The sequence below is a fragment of the Thermobia domestica genome, chromosome 8 (assembly GCF_964235325.1).
Source record: "Thermobia domestica chromosome 8, izTheDome1.hap1.1, whole genome shotgun sequence".
Classification (NCBI taxonomy): Eukaryota; Metazoa; Arthropoda; class Insecta; order Zygentoma; family Lepismatidae; genus Thermobia; species Thermobia domestica.
This window is the reverse complement of record NC_137461.1, coordinates 133,886,270-133,902,971: the sequence shown is the minus strand read 5'-3', so window position 1 is coordinate 133,902,971 and position 16,702 is coordinate 133,886,270. Positions and strand designations below refer to the sequence as shown.

Genomic DNA, 16,702 nt, shown 5'->3' with positions numbered 1-16,702 from the left:
TGACTCCAAAGCTTAAGTTTTGCACAAATACAACAACTCTTGTAATAAAGTCTTACATGAAAGGTCACTGAAACACCGTCAATTCTGTTTTAAATATTCCTCAAAACCTTCCTATATTTTAATAAATTTGTTTATTTTGTAGATAGGCATTGACAATCCAATCTAAAAATAATGAGAAGTTGCACATTTTTATAATCACTGCACAATATTGTGTTGATACATATTTGAGTCTGGGAAAGAGCAGAATTATGGAATTCATAGACCCTTCCATTACGACAACAGAAAACACATTTCAGGCTACAAATTTTAGAAAATTTGATGTAGTTGTAATAAATTTTGCTATATTTTGTTACATACACCAATGATAGCTCACATTCGTTAACTTTCATGTTTACAATCGACAGCAAAGATTTACATTTTTACTACCTTTTCGACAAGAACGGGCTCTATACTCATAAAATTGTCAAAAATCATGTCATAATTTTCTCTTTCGTTACAGCAAAGTGTAAAGCACGGGCAGCGAAGCAGGTTTAATGTACGACTGAGAAATGTTTATCTTTTTGTTGTGTCCTGCAGACTAAAAACGATTAAAAAACTAATTTAGACGCTAAAATGAATATTGAGGAGAACCATCCATCTTCTATGCGAAATTTGAACACGAACTGCATGTCTTGTGTTCTGCTTTGATCTAGATCATATACATATACAGTCAACTCTGGATCATCCACGGTCCTCCTTTCCTTTTTTACTTATATTTTTTATTTTTATTATTTTTTTTTTTTTTACAATAAATTAGGACATTAAAAGAAATCTAAAGATTATGTTTATGATTTAGCTAATTTAGCGAAATCTGCTACTGAAGGAAGAAAGATAACATCACTAAGTGGATTAATTGTGATGCCAATGTTCCAGGCTTTAAAAACCTTAACGATGAACAAATTGTAAGTGTAGCATTGTGTATGGTTTTGGAGGAGTGAGGAAGAGAAGAGTAAGACTTAGAAGCAAGTAAGCCATGACGCAGCTCTAGCACACATTGATGGTCTCGCTAGATATCTGAAGGAACAAGACAATGCATCACTTTGTGATAAAATGTTGTTAAGAAAACTTCTACCACAAATAAAGAAGAGGTGAAAACTACTACCACAAATAAAGTTTACAGATTTATTGTGGAAAAGTAAAATAAAAAAAATTGAGTTCACAAAACTTGTCATAATTATGTGTGTAGGTCCCCTACTGTATTGTTCAAAACTATTTTGATGTTGGCGTGTTCTCTTTTTGGCAATTTTGAGTATTAAGCGTGGAATTTGCTTATCTACCCAATTTTGCTTCCATATATATAATTTGAGATAAATTTAAGGAAGGGGGAAGGGAAATGTATTGCAACATAATAGAAAGTGCTCATTCTGGTGCGAAGGGTTGTTCGTTTGCTTCCTCGGGAAGATCTTACTCCCATTTCATCATTCATATAATTCTTTTAAAATACGTCGCAATGAGCCCAAAATCTGTAACTCTGGGCAAAGATTTCAGTTCATTTTAATTTTTAAATCCTTCCAATTCTTTAAATCCTTTTTAATTATCAGAAAGCACATGATTCAAAACTAGAAGGCCCTGGAGAAATAATATAAATAAAAGGTAGGAGCGCACGCAAATTGTTCATAAGATAGTTAGCTAATTTATCACACATTCACCAGACTCCAGATGAAGACAGGCAAGTAACGATATGAAGTTTTTTCTTCCTCCAGGAAATAATGGGAATTAACTATTCAAACGAAATTTTTAAACTTTTTTCTAATTAATAAAAAATAACAAAAAGAAATACCTTTGCCATGTTATTTATTGGAATGCCTTATGAAATGCTGTTGCAATAATGGCATACTACAGACATTGGGCTTACAGAAAAACAGTTGTCCAACATAGGAGACAATTACACAGATTTTTTTTTTTTTTTTTTTTTTTTTTTACACTCAGAGAGAAAAAAATATATTTTACTTTAAACACAAGGGGTAAAAAAAAATCACTGCAGCAATAATAATAATAATAATAAAAGCAAAACTACTGTTTATAATCTGCGCAACATAATTCCTAAATGAGAATAAGTTTCTAGTATGGCCCTTTCCCACTGACACATCTAATGCTTCCATAGGTTAACAATATTAGCAACTGGACTTATGTTTAACGTTTGTAAATATTTATTTTATCGCACAAAGTAATGTTACAAGAAAAAAAATAATAAGTGAGGAACAATATACTTCATAAACTGTATATCTATATGAATATACCTTCGCAATTAAAATATAATCAAAGTTTTCTTTAAAAAAAAACGATTTATAATATGTGGCTATAAAATCTAGCAAAACATGTAAAGAGAAAAAAAAATGGCAAAAACTACTGCTGCAGTTGGAGACTCTTCGTTCTTTCAGGTTTTCAAAATAAATGCATGACTCTTCACGGACACAAGTAACTAGCTACTTCTAAATCACAGACAGCTATGTGGCCAGTTTTATCGACACAGAAGATTTTAAATGTATCACAATGATTTTTTATAAACTTTTTTTGTTGTCGAAAAACAAGTTACATAGATTGCCCAATGAGGATTGCCATTAACACAACGAAACATTAGCTGAAGATTTTTTACTTATTTTTTATATACCATGATGTTAACCAATTACCAAATATATTTTATATCACTCACACACACACAACAAACGAAACAATTCTCGAATTATTTAACTTTTATTTTTAACAAAATATTTTTTTTTCTTTCAAATCTCTAACTTTGGATTTTAACTGGACTAATACAGAGAGAAATTCGACTTCAAGAATGGGAAAAATAGGATATGTACAATTATCTGTGTTGAAATAAATGACTATATATATTTTCTCTCTCTCTCACACACACACACACACATCACACACCCATACACACACAACCCTACATACATACATAGATACATACATACACTCTTCCACCCTTTCATCGAAATTAAATGCAATCAATACCATGGGAAATAAAATGCGATGGCCAGGTAATGTATACCATTCAACCAATAATTCGTTTAGAGTGGATTTTTTATTTTGCTTAGTTACAGGTCTATTAGGCTTTGCAATATCTCCAAACGACTTTTTCTGCATTATTCTGTACTCACACGAAATTCAAACTCACTCTCTCTCTCTCTCTCTCTCTCTCTCTCTCTCTCTCTCTCTCTCTCTCTCTCTCTCTCTCTCTCTCTCTCTCGCTCTCTCCTTCTTACACACACTATGGTAAAAGAGCATTTAATGATACACATACATAAAATATATTTATTTATTTATTTATTTATTTATAATATATATATATCTATATATACTTCTTCTGCTCGAGTAATAGGAAATATCAACAAAACATAATAACACCTTTTCATACAAGAAATCAACCACTGAAAAATCTGATTCCATCATCTGTTTCATGATTGCGTAACTGGTATGAAAAGATTTTCTTCTTTTCTTTTTAGTTCTCTATACCTTCAAATTAATAATAGCAATAATAATAATAAAATAATAATCATAATAATATGAATAATAATATTGATATCTATAGATTGTTGCTTTCCAACCACTTCAAAAAATTCTTTGTGTGGAGACTATATATATATATATATGACAATAAACAAAACCAATTTCTTTCTCTTTTTCTTTAAATTCAAATAATTTAAATACCTTTAACCGTATGTATTTATGTACAAACTGTGACTTTTTTTTACTTCATTATATATATTTAATAATACAATAAATTCTAAAAAAATAATACATGGAAACTTGACACAATGTTGTTACTAGAATAAAATCACCCAGACATTAAAACAATTCTGCGACAGTTTCGCTTCTAAACTTGTATATATGCATGAAAAAACGAAAAAAAAAAAATGAAAAAAAAAAATCAACCGCCCTTTATTATATTTAGCTGTTTCGTTCAGTTTCCTTAAGGTTTTTATTTGTGCAAGTTCCACTTTAAACAACAATTCTTCTTTAGTATTTATACAAGGAACAAGATTGGTAAAAAGTATCTCTAACATATACAATTAGTAACAGAAATTGATTTTTTTTTTACTTTCACAAATTAAGGCATAAGCAATTAAAAAAAAAAAAAGACTTCCATACGTTAACATACATTCACAATCATTCCACGTCACAATGCATTTATTTTATAAATATACATATATATAATTCAATTACGTGCCTTAAGCCCTTCGAAGAAAGACAACGAGCGCGTGAGGGGTGTATATATATATATGAATATTTATATATATATATATATATATAATAACGGGAAAAGGGGAAGAGAAAAAGGAGGATAAATCATCATACATACCACAAAATCTAGCATAAAAATACAATCTCATTTTGCTTTTAAATATTACAAGACTTCAGGCCCCATTTCATTGGAAATTTTTGTGACTAAAACACAAAATTCAATAACACTGGCAACATTTTTCCTTCTTTTTCTTTTAGCACCACAGACAATTTACTACCATGGTCGTGTCTTTCCATCAATGGAATATATTTTGCGGGAAAAAACGACACAAAAAGGAAAAAAAGGACATATAGAGAAAAATGCAAAAATAATATTGTCAATATATCGAAAAATCTCTGTACAAGTACAAATGACCAATCCTCGCAAATGGTCCACCTTCATCGAGGAAATATACATATATATATATATACTTTTTCTCTCAAATATGATAGAATATTTAGATAACATATATATATATTGTCCTTTCCTAATTCTATTAAAACGTTTGAGGACTATAATAATAGAACAATGCCCTGCTTTTTAATAATACTTGGGAAGATCTAGGTCACAAGGACAAAAAAAAAAAAGTCTTCAACGTAAGGAATTCAGCAATCTTTTGCTGCCACACAGATTGCATTTACAGTTCTGTTTTGTTTTTTTGTTTTTTTGTTTTTTTTCTCTCCATACAGTGACTGCTGATAATATTTTATTTAAATTCATTAGAGAGAGTTGGCACAATATAGATATAAACGTCATCTGGACAAAGACTACCAATAATAACACGAGGTTTATGCGAGTCTGCCGTTTAGTTTAAATTTTCCCATTGGAGCTGCTGATATATTATTTTATTTCTCTTTCCTTTTTTAAAAAAAAATAGAACTTAAAATGTTAAGTTACCACCTGCATCGTGAGCACGAAAACACACTTTGCATAAACTCTGGTTGGAAAGCAAAATGTAAATAATCAACTCAAATCAACAGGAGGGAGCGAACATTAGCTTTCGGACTTTTCAACAGCACCAATAAACAGTAACCGTCTACAACATAACTTTTTTTTTTCTTTTTGAAGAATTATTATCAGACTTATTTTAATACCAGCAGAATCCTCTGCTTCAGTCCTTATTTAAGACGAACTCTTGCTCCAAGAGATAAATTTTTGTGTCATCACGGCTGCCAGAAGAGCAATCATAGTAAAGCCACTAAGGATGATTATAGCCCACTGTTGATCTGATAACCGCTTCCTCTCCATCACCTAAAATCAGGTTAATAACGATATTAATGTACTTTGTTTATCAATTTATTCATATTTAATGCTATGAGCATGTATTGAATAAATAAATAAATAAATAAATAAATCACACACAGATTTCAACCTTGCTTTTTGTCAAGTACAACACCTATCTTTTGATTCTCTCTTGCATCATCATCTCCGAAAGTCTTGGAAAGTCAATAAAGATCACAAAAAATATTTAAAAAATATTAACGATAAACATCAAGATATAACAGTATTAACAGCCGTGATTTGAAGTCCGGCGTAATAAACACGATGTCTTTTTAAAATTAGAATTGACTAGAAATTGGATAGAATTGACAAATTATTGTTGTGCTGTTGTAAATGTGAACTTTACTATGCTTTTTGTTTGTGTGAGAAGGGTTATGGTTCAAATACTACAATCACTTTATGTCAGATGCATTAATAATATAAGAAGGAAAGGCATTTTTCGGATCTTGAATAGCATCTACAAAGTTGGCTTGATTCCTGAGTTCCTGGTGCAAGTTGGGGAAAGACCAAGTCCAGTACGATGACCAGCTGCGGGATATGAACCCAAGATACAATCACAACGCGAGTTTTAACGCTCGCTTGATTTATTATCAACAAATCTACAGCAAACTCGCCAAATGAACATTGTGTTATTGCAGAACAGGTTGGTGCTCCGATAAGCAATAATTTCACAACTTGTGGCATGGGGGACATACAGGAATTCGAAAACGTTTGTTTCTATTAATAGAAAGAGATTATGAAAAAAGCTAAATTTGTTAGACGACGACAGCCATTTCTGCAACAACGTAATATATATATATATATATATATATATATATATATATATATATATATATAGAGAGAGAGAGAGAGAGAGAGAGAGAGAGAGATATGGATATGGATAAAAGCATACTCTGCCGATTATGTATATTACAATCTCTATTTACTTTGGTAGCTTGGGGCACTAATAAACAGGTTACGCTGCTCTGGCTGGCCTGCTTCGGTTTTTGTTGCAGAGTAGTGAGGTACAATAATAATTGGGGTCTCCTCTACTGAATAGCTGACTTTCGGCAGGGCAGTATAAGATTTGATATTAAATGGGAGCTCCTACTAGAAGCACAGGTTCTATTAACCAGAACGTAACAGTGGAGCGTTATATTACATGAATAAATCAATAAAGTAATATATGAACTTTAAAATAGCACATAGTGGTAAAATGGAAACTTTTGAAGTTAAAATACGAATTGCACCTGCTTTGGACCTGACAGCATTAATTAACAGTTCAAGTTCTGGTTCACTTGTCAGAACATATCTTACTACCTACAAATATGTGTACAATATCTATTGGGCTCCATTTAGGTACTAAACTGTTGAAAACACGGGAAATAAGAACATTATATTCTATGGGAGATCTTACACTTTTAAATATGGATAAGGATGCTCTTTTGATGTTAAATACCACTCAGGCAATAATTACGAAGTGTTCATTACAACGATATATTAATGACTGAGTTCTCTTTGTTTATCCAAAAGTGTGTGTAACCCGGAAACAATCGACAGGTGAGCGCAACGCTCACCCTGGTTTATGTTTTCGTTTGAAAGCCGCCCTAGTGGGGTGTAACGACCTGAGGCGTCGTCTAGCTATCTTTTGATGTATCTTTTGTGTGAGAATCAAGTGTCACATTTTCATTCTCTTCAGCTGGAGTAGCACTGGCTTTATGTATGTGACTACGTATACGGTAATTTATGAGCGCCATGCTCACCTGTCCATCGACGGCGTGAGTGATTTTTCCGAGATCATGGGCAACAAAAAGAATATAGAATATATAATATATTCAGCTGTGGCTTGCGAATAAATAAATAAATAAATAAATAAAAATAACTGTAGGATGTGCTACCTGTGAAGTGCCAATCTGTGGGAAACACACTGTCAAAATCTGCTGGAAGTGAAATGGGTGACACCAAAACAGTGATGAGACATGGACTAGAACAGTGTATTATTGAAACATCTATGTATCTATGAGCTATGAATTTAGCTAGCTAAGTAGAGTGTTTACACTAAAATGTTTATATCTTTTAGTTCATTAGAAATTTCAATCTCAAATATGAATATTATGAACATAAGAAGGGCATATACTGAAAACCCGCTCTAATTATGTAAATATTTTATATAAAAAATGTAATCCTTGTGTGATAATGATGATAAAAATGTAATTTTATGTGATAAGGATAATTAACTAAGTGTATTGTTTATGGGATAACAGAATTGATTTCATAAAAACAAGCTCTGATAATAAAAATTATACAACTTATAATAAGAAATGATTTCATATAAACGCATTATAATTTTATTTGAAAAAATAATAATAAATCCCAAAATATCAACATATGTAAATGTGTTCAAAATAAATATTATATAAAGTCATAAACAGCTATAGAAACTATTATATTGTAAGTGAGCGTCGTGCTCACCTGTCGACCGCTCGCATCACAAATCAGCACTCGACCGATCCCGGGTTAAAATTAAGCTGTAGATATATTAAAACTGGTGTATCTCTTACAACTAATGAATAAAATTAATTGTTGGAAATTCGAGACTTGAATTATATCAGACGAATAAATTTTTAAAAAATCAGAACATTTGTTACTGACTTAGAATCTAGCTAATGAAATCAATCATGTTATTTGGCGATTGTTACGTAGAAAACTATTACACATCTGATTACTTATATTCTTTACAAAAAAAAAAAAAAAAAAAAGTCTTGGATGACCAGATTGTTACATACCACACTCTAGTTTGTGTGTGAAAAAACTTGGATTATCTCTACATGTGATATATTTTGAATGTACGCAACTGAAGTTACCTGCGTTGTGACTGGTTTAGAGCTTGGATGATTAACAGGGTCGGGACATGGTGTTGAGAAGGTGGCAGTTGGAGAGTATGCTCCTGGAAGATTTCCATTAGACGTCTGTCGCACAGGACACACTCTAACACAGTACTCCGCTCCCGGCTCCAAGTCAGTTAACAGGACTTTCGTTTCAGAACCTCGATACACCTACAATATCCATATACAAAAAAATGTACAAGCTACCTAATGTTTTTACATTAGTTTTTGCACAATGTCTAGGACTTCGCGTGCAATATAATATAAACACTCTTGGTACAATATAAAAATAAAACTATTAACCTCAAACACGCAAATCAGTTCTGAAATTCAAATGCGGAAATTTTCACTCAAAGTCAAGCTCTGCTGCTTTCATTCAATTTTATTGTCGAAAACTCATTCAACCTATCCATACACTTGATCCTATCAGGTGTCTTCTTGGAACAAATAGTGATTAAAACATTTTAATTACACCGTCACTTCGTACTGATTCTTAATTACGGACAAGTGAAACCTATGTAACACTCAGTCTACTATGAGGTGTATTTAATTTATTGTGCTAATTATCTAGTCGCTAGTAGCACTTTTCAACGAGCAAAAACCACATGGTATCCTTTCATGATTCACTGATGCATTAACTGAAATTAAAACGACTAAGAGATTACTTGTGATTTATCACAGGACGTTCTTTTTTTTTCTTCTTTCTCTTTTTCCTAGGTTATTAATGAGTTCCAAAGTATAATCTAATTGTAAAAGAAATATTAATTGCTATAACTGTTAATTAACGTAATACTGGGGAATTAATTATTAATGGCATCTTAATTACAAACAAACGGAAGTGATACACGTAATATTCATTTAGTAATTTCGAACTGAACTTTTGACTATGAACAGCAAATGAATGAATAATTATAATATATTCAATGTTATATTATATTATATTATATTATATATATGAATGATTAAAATCAGCCTTCGTGCAATAGCTAATTATTATTAAAATTTTTGTGCAAAGGAAATATGAATAGACAGTGAAATTCATCAGCGACTTAAAACATAGTTCGGCGAGTTTTATCATCCCCATTCATTAATATTTGAATGGAACAAGACGTTTAGAAAAAGCGAATAATGAGCGGGCATTAGACAAGGAAAGCAAGTGTTTTATGTTATCTGCCTGCTGGTCTGCTTTAAGTCTCTGATGAATTTCACTGCCATTCATTCCTTCCCTGTACAGGAACTTATATTTATTGCTGCTTGGAAACTGACACGCTTACATTTCAGTTTCTTTTTTACGATGCAAAGTTCTTACAAGAATATTTTTTTTCAAATGATATTTTATTTGAAACCCTAATCAATGTTGCTAAACCCACACTAATAATATAATCGAATACAAAATCAACGAATATCTGAATACCAGAAAAACACAATTATAAACATGACGTAATATTTTCTTTGTGTGTGTTCCGTCATTTAGGCTGGATTCTTAATAGCAGTGAAAATAAAGTTCATTCATGCCATCAAAGGAATAGAGAATTACAACCATCATTAACAAAAATACTGATATTTATTCGAAACTTACCTGTTTATACTCTTGATCTCGAACTCTTGCTCGCTGTAACTGATAAATTATCGGGTCACTGCAATGAGGCCGACATGGATTCCATTCAACTACGCAACTACTTTGTGTGATATCACTCAGTCTCGGAGCTGAAATTCAAAGTACATGCGTATAAATTAAAATGTAATTATCAATGTTCAATACAGCTAGAACTATATTCATTATGACTTTCATCGTGATACTATCGACCCGTAGTCTTTATTATGCAACTGAGTAAATACACACTATTTTCCTTCAAAAGCCATTACTTCTCTAAACGGATAACTATAATTTTATTGAAATTGAATACCACTTGAAGGAAGAATGACGTAGTTTGACTCAGAACCATTATTATGTATTACTTCAGAATATTTAACGGGACATTTCGGCCAATTGATCATCATTAATTCAGAAATAACAGAGTTTCTATTTTTTTTAGTCGTTTACATTATCTATATACATTATAAATACAGCAGTAACAACACAGATAGCTCAGTGAAGTGTTCAACTCTGCAGTAAAAGTTTCCATGGTTCGACCTTAGGCCATGTGAGTTGTAAAATTTCCGGAAATTTTGAACCTATTGGTAACAAACAGTTTTTTCGGAAAGTTTTTTTTTCTTTCGGAAAATTGGAAAAATTGAAAAAAGAACAAAAATCTTTGTATCAGTAATCTTTGGTAATGGAACTTTTTTTTCCGAACGCGTGAGAAATGCAAGCTGAGAAAATTCAATACTGCGAATATTTTTAAAAAAAACTCGAAAATAAAGCTGTTGCAATTACTCTTGCAAATTAATATTTTGCACTTATTTCCTTTATGTCGTTTTTCGTGGATGTGCATTAATAACAGAACTTTTACAGTTACATACAAGTCCGTCATCATAAAGCGTTTCTGTTGCAACAAATAGAGCTCTTGAATAAAACTGAGTTCTTAATATGCTCTTTTACTAAAATATATTTAACTAGCATTATATTAGAGTTTCTTTTATAGCCATAACTCCATTTTATCACGGTGCTAGCTTTCAAGTGTTTGAATGAGCGCTGCACATATATTTGTTGCACACTGAACATTTCTCTATTGTAATACAAGAAATATAAGTACTTAATGATCTTAACTTAAACTAGTAAATATAAAATAGTTTTCCTTTTTAAAGCATAATATAGTAAAATATTCGAAAATTTCATTTTTCCCAAACTATCTTTTTTTTTTTTTTTTTCAAGCTCGGGAGAGAAAGGTTAAGAAAAAAAAACCTGTTTTTTACATATTTTTTTTCAGGCCTTGACAACACTACCTGTAACACTAGCAAACCCATGGACGACACCTTTAAATGCTGATATGAATGATATTTTCTTTCTTATGTTTCAAATTCTGTCCAAATAGAAACAAGCTCACCAAATACGGAGTGTAATTCTTGACATTTAATATTTAATATATCAGGTACCTATAATATATCTTTACAATATACATTAATTGACACTTATAACAATGTGTACTTTTACATTTTAAAAATTAGAAATATAGTTCAGTCAATTATTATTTATAATACAAGTTTAATTTGAAATTCAGTAACAAATATATATTAAAAAGTACTGAAAAATCCACATTAATTCATAAATTACTTTAAAATCTATATTTCCTTTAAGCATTGAAATTAAAACTTGTAGTATGCAACTAGAACAAGTACAGTGAGTGATGGTATTCAGAATATTAATTTAACTCACTCATCTAAAGAAGCCTAGCTTAAATTTATATTATATATCAATTCATCAAGTATTCAGGTCCTTCTGTACAATAATGCACCAGGGAGTAGCTGGAGAGTAATTTTTGGCTTAAAAATAAGTGTATTTGTGTGTATGTGCCAATCACCAATCCTATTCCCCGGATCTCTTTCCTTGCAATTGTTTTGTTCCCAAAACTCAGTTTTCACTGAAAAAAAGAGAGACTTCGATGACGCTGAAGACATCTGGAAGAGACGTTAACATCGAGTCTTGAAGCCTCGCCTTTATTAAATAGTGCCACTCACTGCATTGTAACAATTATACTACTAGATTAATAATATTAATGATAGAATGGTTACCTTTTAAAGAAGGCGGCGGTGCAATGGTCGTAGTGAACTCAAAAACGTCAGAGTATGGACCATCCCCTGCGTCATTTGAAGCTACAATTCTAAACCTATAAGTTGTATTTTCAGTCAGTCTGCTTACTTTACAGTTGTGACTTGAGCCTTGATAAATAGTCTGGAACCTGAAAAAAAATCCTTTTGAAATCTTTCCAAAGTAATGATGTTTAACTAAATCTTACCAAGACTTAAAAAAAAACTTTTTTACAATCCTTCCAATGTAATCATTCTTAACTGAATATTACGAAAACTTTCGTACGACAGAAAAGTTTAGTTCTTTTAACTCTACTTTTTAGTAGTATAGCGTCCACATACAACGCGTTAACGTGAAGAGTAAAATAATTTTGAATTTTAAAGTATTACAGTCATTATCTACTCAATAATTTCTTACATCACTAGCTTTAATTTGGTTCTTGCATAGAAGTTTAAAGTTAAATGTACAAGTTACACCTAAGACTGACTCTCACACTCTTGGTATATACAGAACAATTGTTACAAGAATTTAGTTCTCTCATAAAGGAATAGTCGTAAAAATGTTTCCACACAAATCACCAGGATACTGAGAGGTCTTATTGAGATTTTAATACCTTTGCACCAAAACTGCAAATCGATTTATAAAGTGATTTGATCTTCATGACAGCGACTTAACCTAGTGAACTAGGACACAGAATAATTGGTCGAAACAGTTAAGGAAATCTCTTACACACGCAATCAACAAAGTTTAAGCATTTCACTTACCATTTTAATAATTTGGGTATGAAAATGTGTCAAATTATGACTTTAAGTAATTATTTAGTTAACGTAGTTTTCAAAAATTAAAATTCCAATCATTTACAAAGCACTTCTCGAAGACTACCAAAAAATTTTACGTTTCTAGCTCATTTTACCTACAACATTTCCTGTTCATAGCTTGAAGAAATACACAGACATGCGAATTCTCTGTCCGAATAATTATAGATGTTTTACATGCAATAAACTTATTAGCTTCACTTCCTTCATTAGATTAATTTTGATATGAAAATACTAGCAGTAGATGAAATTGAAAGTTTTTAAGAAGTGAATGATTAAAGTATCTATCTTCCTATCTATAATTGCTACTTTTTTCTCTTGCTGAGTTTTGAAAAATGAACATTGCGTATTTTACATTTGAGTAAACTTGTCTTTGCAAGAAATCGCTTTTATATGCACACACATTATCATCTTAGATTGGCTTTATACATTATTATTATTATTATTATTATTATTATTATTATTATTATTATTATTATTATTATTATTAGAACTAGGATATCATCAGAAATAAGCAATGAAAGTTAGAAGAAATGAATACAAAATGAAATCAAGAATACTTAAATAAAACATGCAAAAAGTACATAATTTTCGTACACTCTAAGTTTTAGTTCATTGTTCCAATTATGCGAGTGGATATCAAAAAAGTTCATGCAATCATCTAGAACAAACCTATTTTAGAGAACTCTGATACCATGATTTTATTAACCCTCTCTATTATGCCTACAGACACGTTTTTACCACGGTTCTTCACTTTCCGTAAGCCCTTTTGTAAATGTCTGCAGTTTGGCTTTGAAAACTACAGTTTTACCTCAGCAATGACGTCATCCCTACTGTCAAAATAGTTGAGTGAACGTTTCATTTCTGGAAAGAGAAAGTAGTCACTTGGTGGTAGATCCAGCGAGTATGCGAGGTGGCGCAATATTTCACATCCTAATTCCATTACCTTCATGCATGCATGGGCGGAATGAGCTGGTGCATTGTCTGCCGACAGCATCACTCCTTTTGTGACCAATCCACAACGTTTCTTCTTCAGTTCCTCTCGTAACTTAGTCAGGGGATGGGAATAATAGGTACTAGTAATAGTTTGCCCCTGCGGAAGGTAAGCTGTCATGATGACCCCTTCACAATCTCAGAAAACGGAAATCATCACCTTGGTGGCAAACTTTTTCGTGTTCTTTTAGGGGTGGGGGAGAAGGAGTGTTTCCATTGTTTGCTCATATCCTTTGTTTCTGGGTCATAAAGATAAACCGAACTTTCATCCATTGTCACTAGTCTGCCAAAAAAGTCCTCTTCATCCACCTTACAGCGATGGTACGTTTCTTTTGCAGCATCCTTGTGATTTCTCTTTTGGAAAAATGTGAGCAGTCGTGGCACCCACCGCACTGACACTTTTTGAAGATGGAGCAGGTTGTGAATGATATTCCACGCACACTCATAACTTGTACCTATTGCACATGTAACACTTTCAATGGTTATCCTCCTGTCTTCCATTTTGATCTTCTCAACTTCATTCGTCAAGGCGGCATCATCAGTGAAAGATGGTCTTCCAGATCTAAAGGCATGCGTTCAGTTTGGAATTGCCGTTTCCACTTGGATACCATCTCATAAGATGGGCTTTCATCCTCATAGACTTCTTTCATTCTTCGTGAATCTGTTTGCTGATTACCCCTGAAGATGGTGGAACTCTATGACGCTTCGTGCTTCAAGCTTGTCAATCACTGCAATTTCAGTGATTTGGAGAGAGAGAGAGAGAGAGAGAGAGAGAGAGAGAAAGAAAGAAAGAAAGAAAAGAAATATTGAGTACAAAATTTGCCGCTTAACATATAAGGACCTAACTACAAAATGTATGTCCGAAAGTGTTCGTAGTTCCGTCACCTTTAAGGTGATTGCACGAATTTTTTGATAACCTTTTGTATAAAATACGTAAATGTAATACTCGCATTACGTATTTTACATATTTCGAACAATAAACTGATGCGTAGGAGTATGAAAATTATGTGCTACTTACATGATAGTTTTGAAGAAAAATACATTGAAGAGCTCCGGCATTACGAAGTGGTTACAGTTCGATTCCTGGCGAAAGCTCATATAGTTCGAATCCTACGTTAAGCTGTGGTTATACAGGCGTTAAACCAATCAATTAAAGAAACACTGAAAGCATTGAAAGTACGCACTTAGTTTTTCGATATTCAAAGGATTGGTTAACATAAGAATATTAGAGACAAGAGTATTCTGTATCACTGCCAACTATATTCAATGATGATATATATACTTACTCCTTCGTTCGGGTACTTTCCATTTGCACCGTGTAATGCATGAAATCTGCATTCTTAGGATCTCCCCACTTCAATTTGAGGTAATTATGGCCCAAATTAACACATTCTAGCCTTGGAGGTGGAGGAGGTAATGGAGAAGTAGTTGCCCTAAGTGTCGAAGAATAAGGACCTGGACCTACACTATTTACAGCCTGAACTCGTATCCTGCAAAAGAAACAACATTAATTAAATTTAATTGTTCAATGCTTTGTTGCGATGAACATATACAAACAGAAAATTCAGAAGCTATTTAACTTGCTTTTCTAACCTACTACAGGTTGTTCAAAAAGATAATATGAAATGTTGGATTTTCGCTGACACCTATCAGCACTATTAAGACATATGTAAGAAAATGTTTAAGTGGGGATACTATGAATGGGAATTAAATTTTATAGTGTTAATAAAACGTCGGATTAATCATAGTTGAAAAAAAAATTGGGACGTTTGGTTTATTGTTCTTGAGGCAAATACTAGGATCTTATAACTAATTCTGATTGTTATGTGTATACTGTGTTGTGCTTCTACGAGATAAATGTGATTGTGCTATTTCTACACTCAAATTAGTGAATATTTCATATCTATCCAATACTTCATCACATATCCAATAGTACATATCACTTCCGAATATGTACTATTTCTACTAAATAATTTCGGGCTTAGTTACTCAAGAAACTTCTTTAGCTCCAGTTGTTAACATAGTGTAAACATCAATTATTGTATGTTTGTGAATGATAATGATATAACGACACAAGGTACTGTTCGTAATGGTAGTATCAGCATTATTTGTAATGGGCATTGTATAAGGTACATATTTGTATAATGACTGACGAAAAAGCCGGGATAGTGTGCATTTTATTTCCTGTCAGAATCATGGTAATCGATGTTTGCGGTTGGCTCGATATGAATGTTGTAGTAGTCTAAGGAATTTTGATTAATAAATGATGTATATGTATTTGAAGCCTTTACTGTTAGCGTAAATTGCAGTGACTGGTTATCACGCCACAGTATCTTATAATGGCATTATGTTGCTCCATTATTAACTGTATGGCGTGTACAAAACGCCGGACATCATTATTATTTATGTGACTGCCCAACATTGGACATACTTTTGACATCTTCAAGTATCATCAGGTATTATACACCTTAATGAAAAATAAAATTAGAAGCATCACTTGAGTTTTTCTTACTGCAATACATATATAAAACAATCTCCTGCAAAGTTCTCCAGTTAAAAGGACCGCCGAATGTAGTTAATCCTTCGTCATTACGTGAGTTATATGTTCTTTTCAAAAATTAAATTTGTAGGCTAGGTTTCTTCTAGCAAATTTTGTCCCGGAGAAGAGGTCAAATCAAAATGTGAGTGCACTGCACTGGAATATTATTTGCTATATATATATATATATATATATATATATATATATATATATATATATATATATATATATATATATATATATATATATATA

The 16,702-nt window shown here is 32.0% G+C and overlaps 1 protein-coding gene across 4 annotated transcripts in view; it reads right to left on the bottom strand.

Moving 5' to 3' along the window:
• Positions 1–1,816: 1,816 nt before the first annotated feature.
• Positions 1,817–16,702, bottom strand: part of mtgo (miles to go) — an 813,614-nt gene continuing 798,728 nt past the window's right edge. For all 4 annotated transcript variants that reach the window (XM_081769001.1, XM_081769002.1, XM_081769003.1 and 1 more), the window contains 5 exons: positions 15,198–15,401; positions 12,088–12,254; positions 9,995–10,122; positions 8,395–8,586; positions 1,817–5,521 (listed from right to left, as the gene is read on the bottom strand). In XM_081769001.1, coding sequence (XP_081625127.1) covers positions 5,393–5,521; positions 8,395–8,586; positions 9,995–10,122; positions 12,088–12,254; positions 15,198–15,401 — 820 coding nt within the window. In that variant the 3' untranslated portion in view covers positions 1,817–5,392. The remainder of the gene's footprint in view (positions 5,522–8,394; positions 8,587–9,994; positions 10,123–12,087; positions 12,255–15,197; positions 15,402–16,702) is intronic.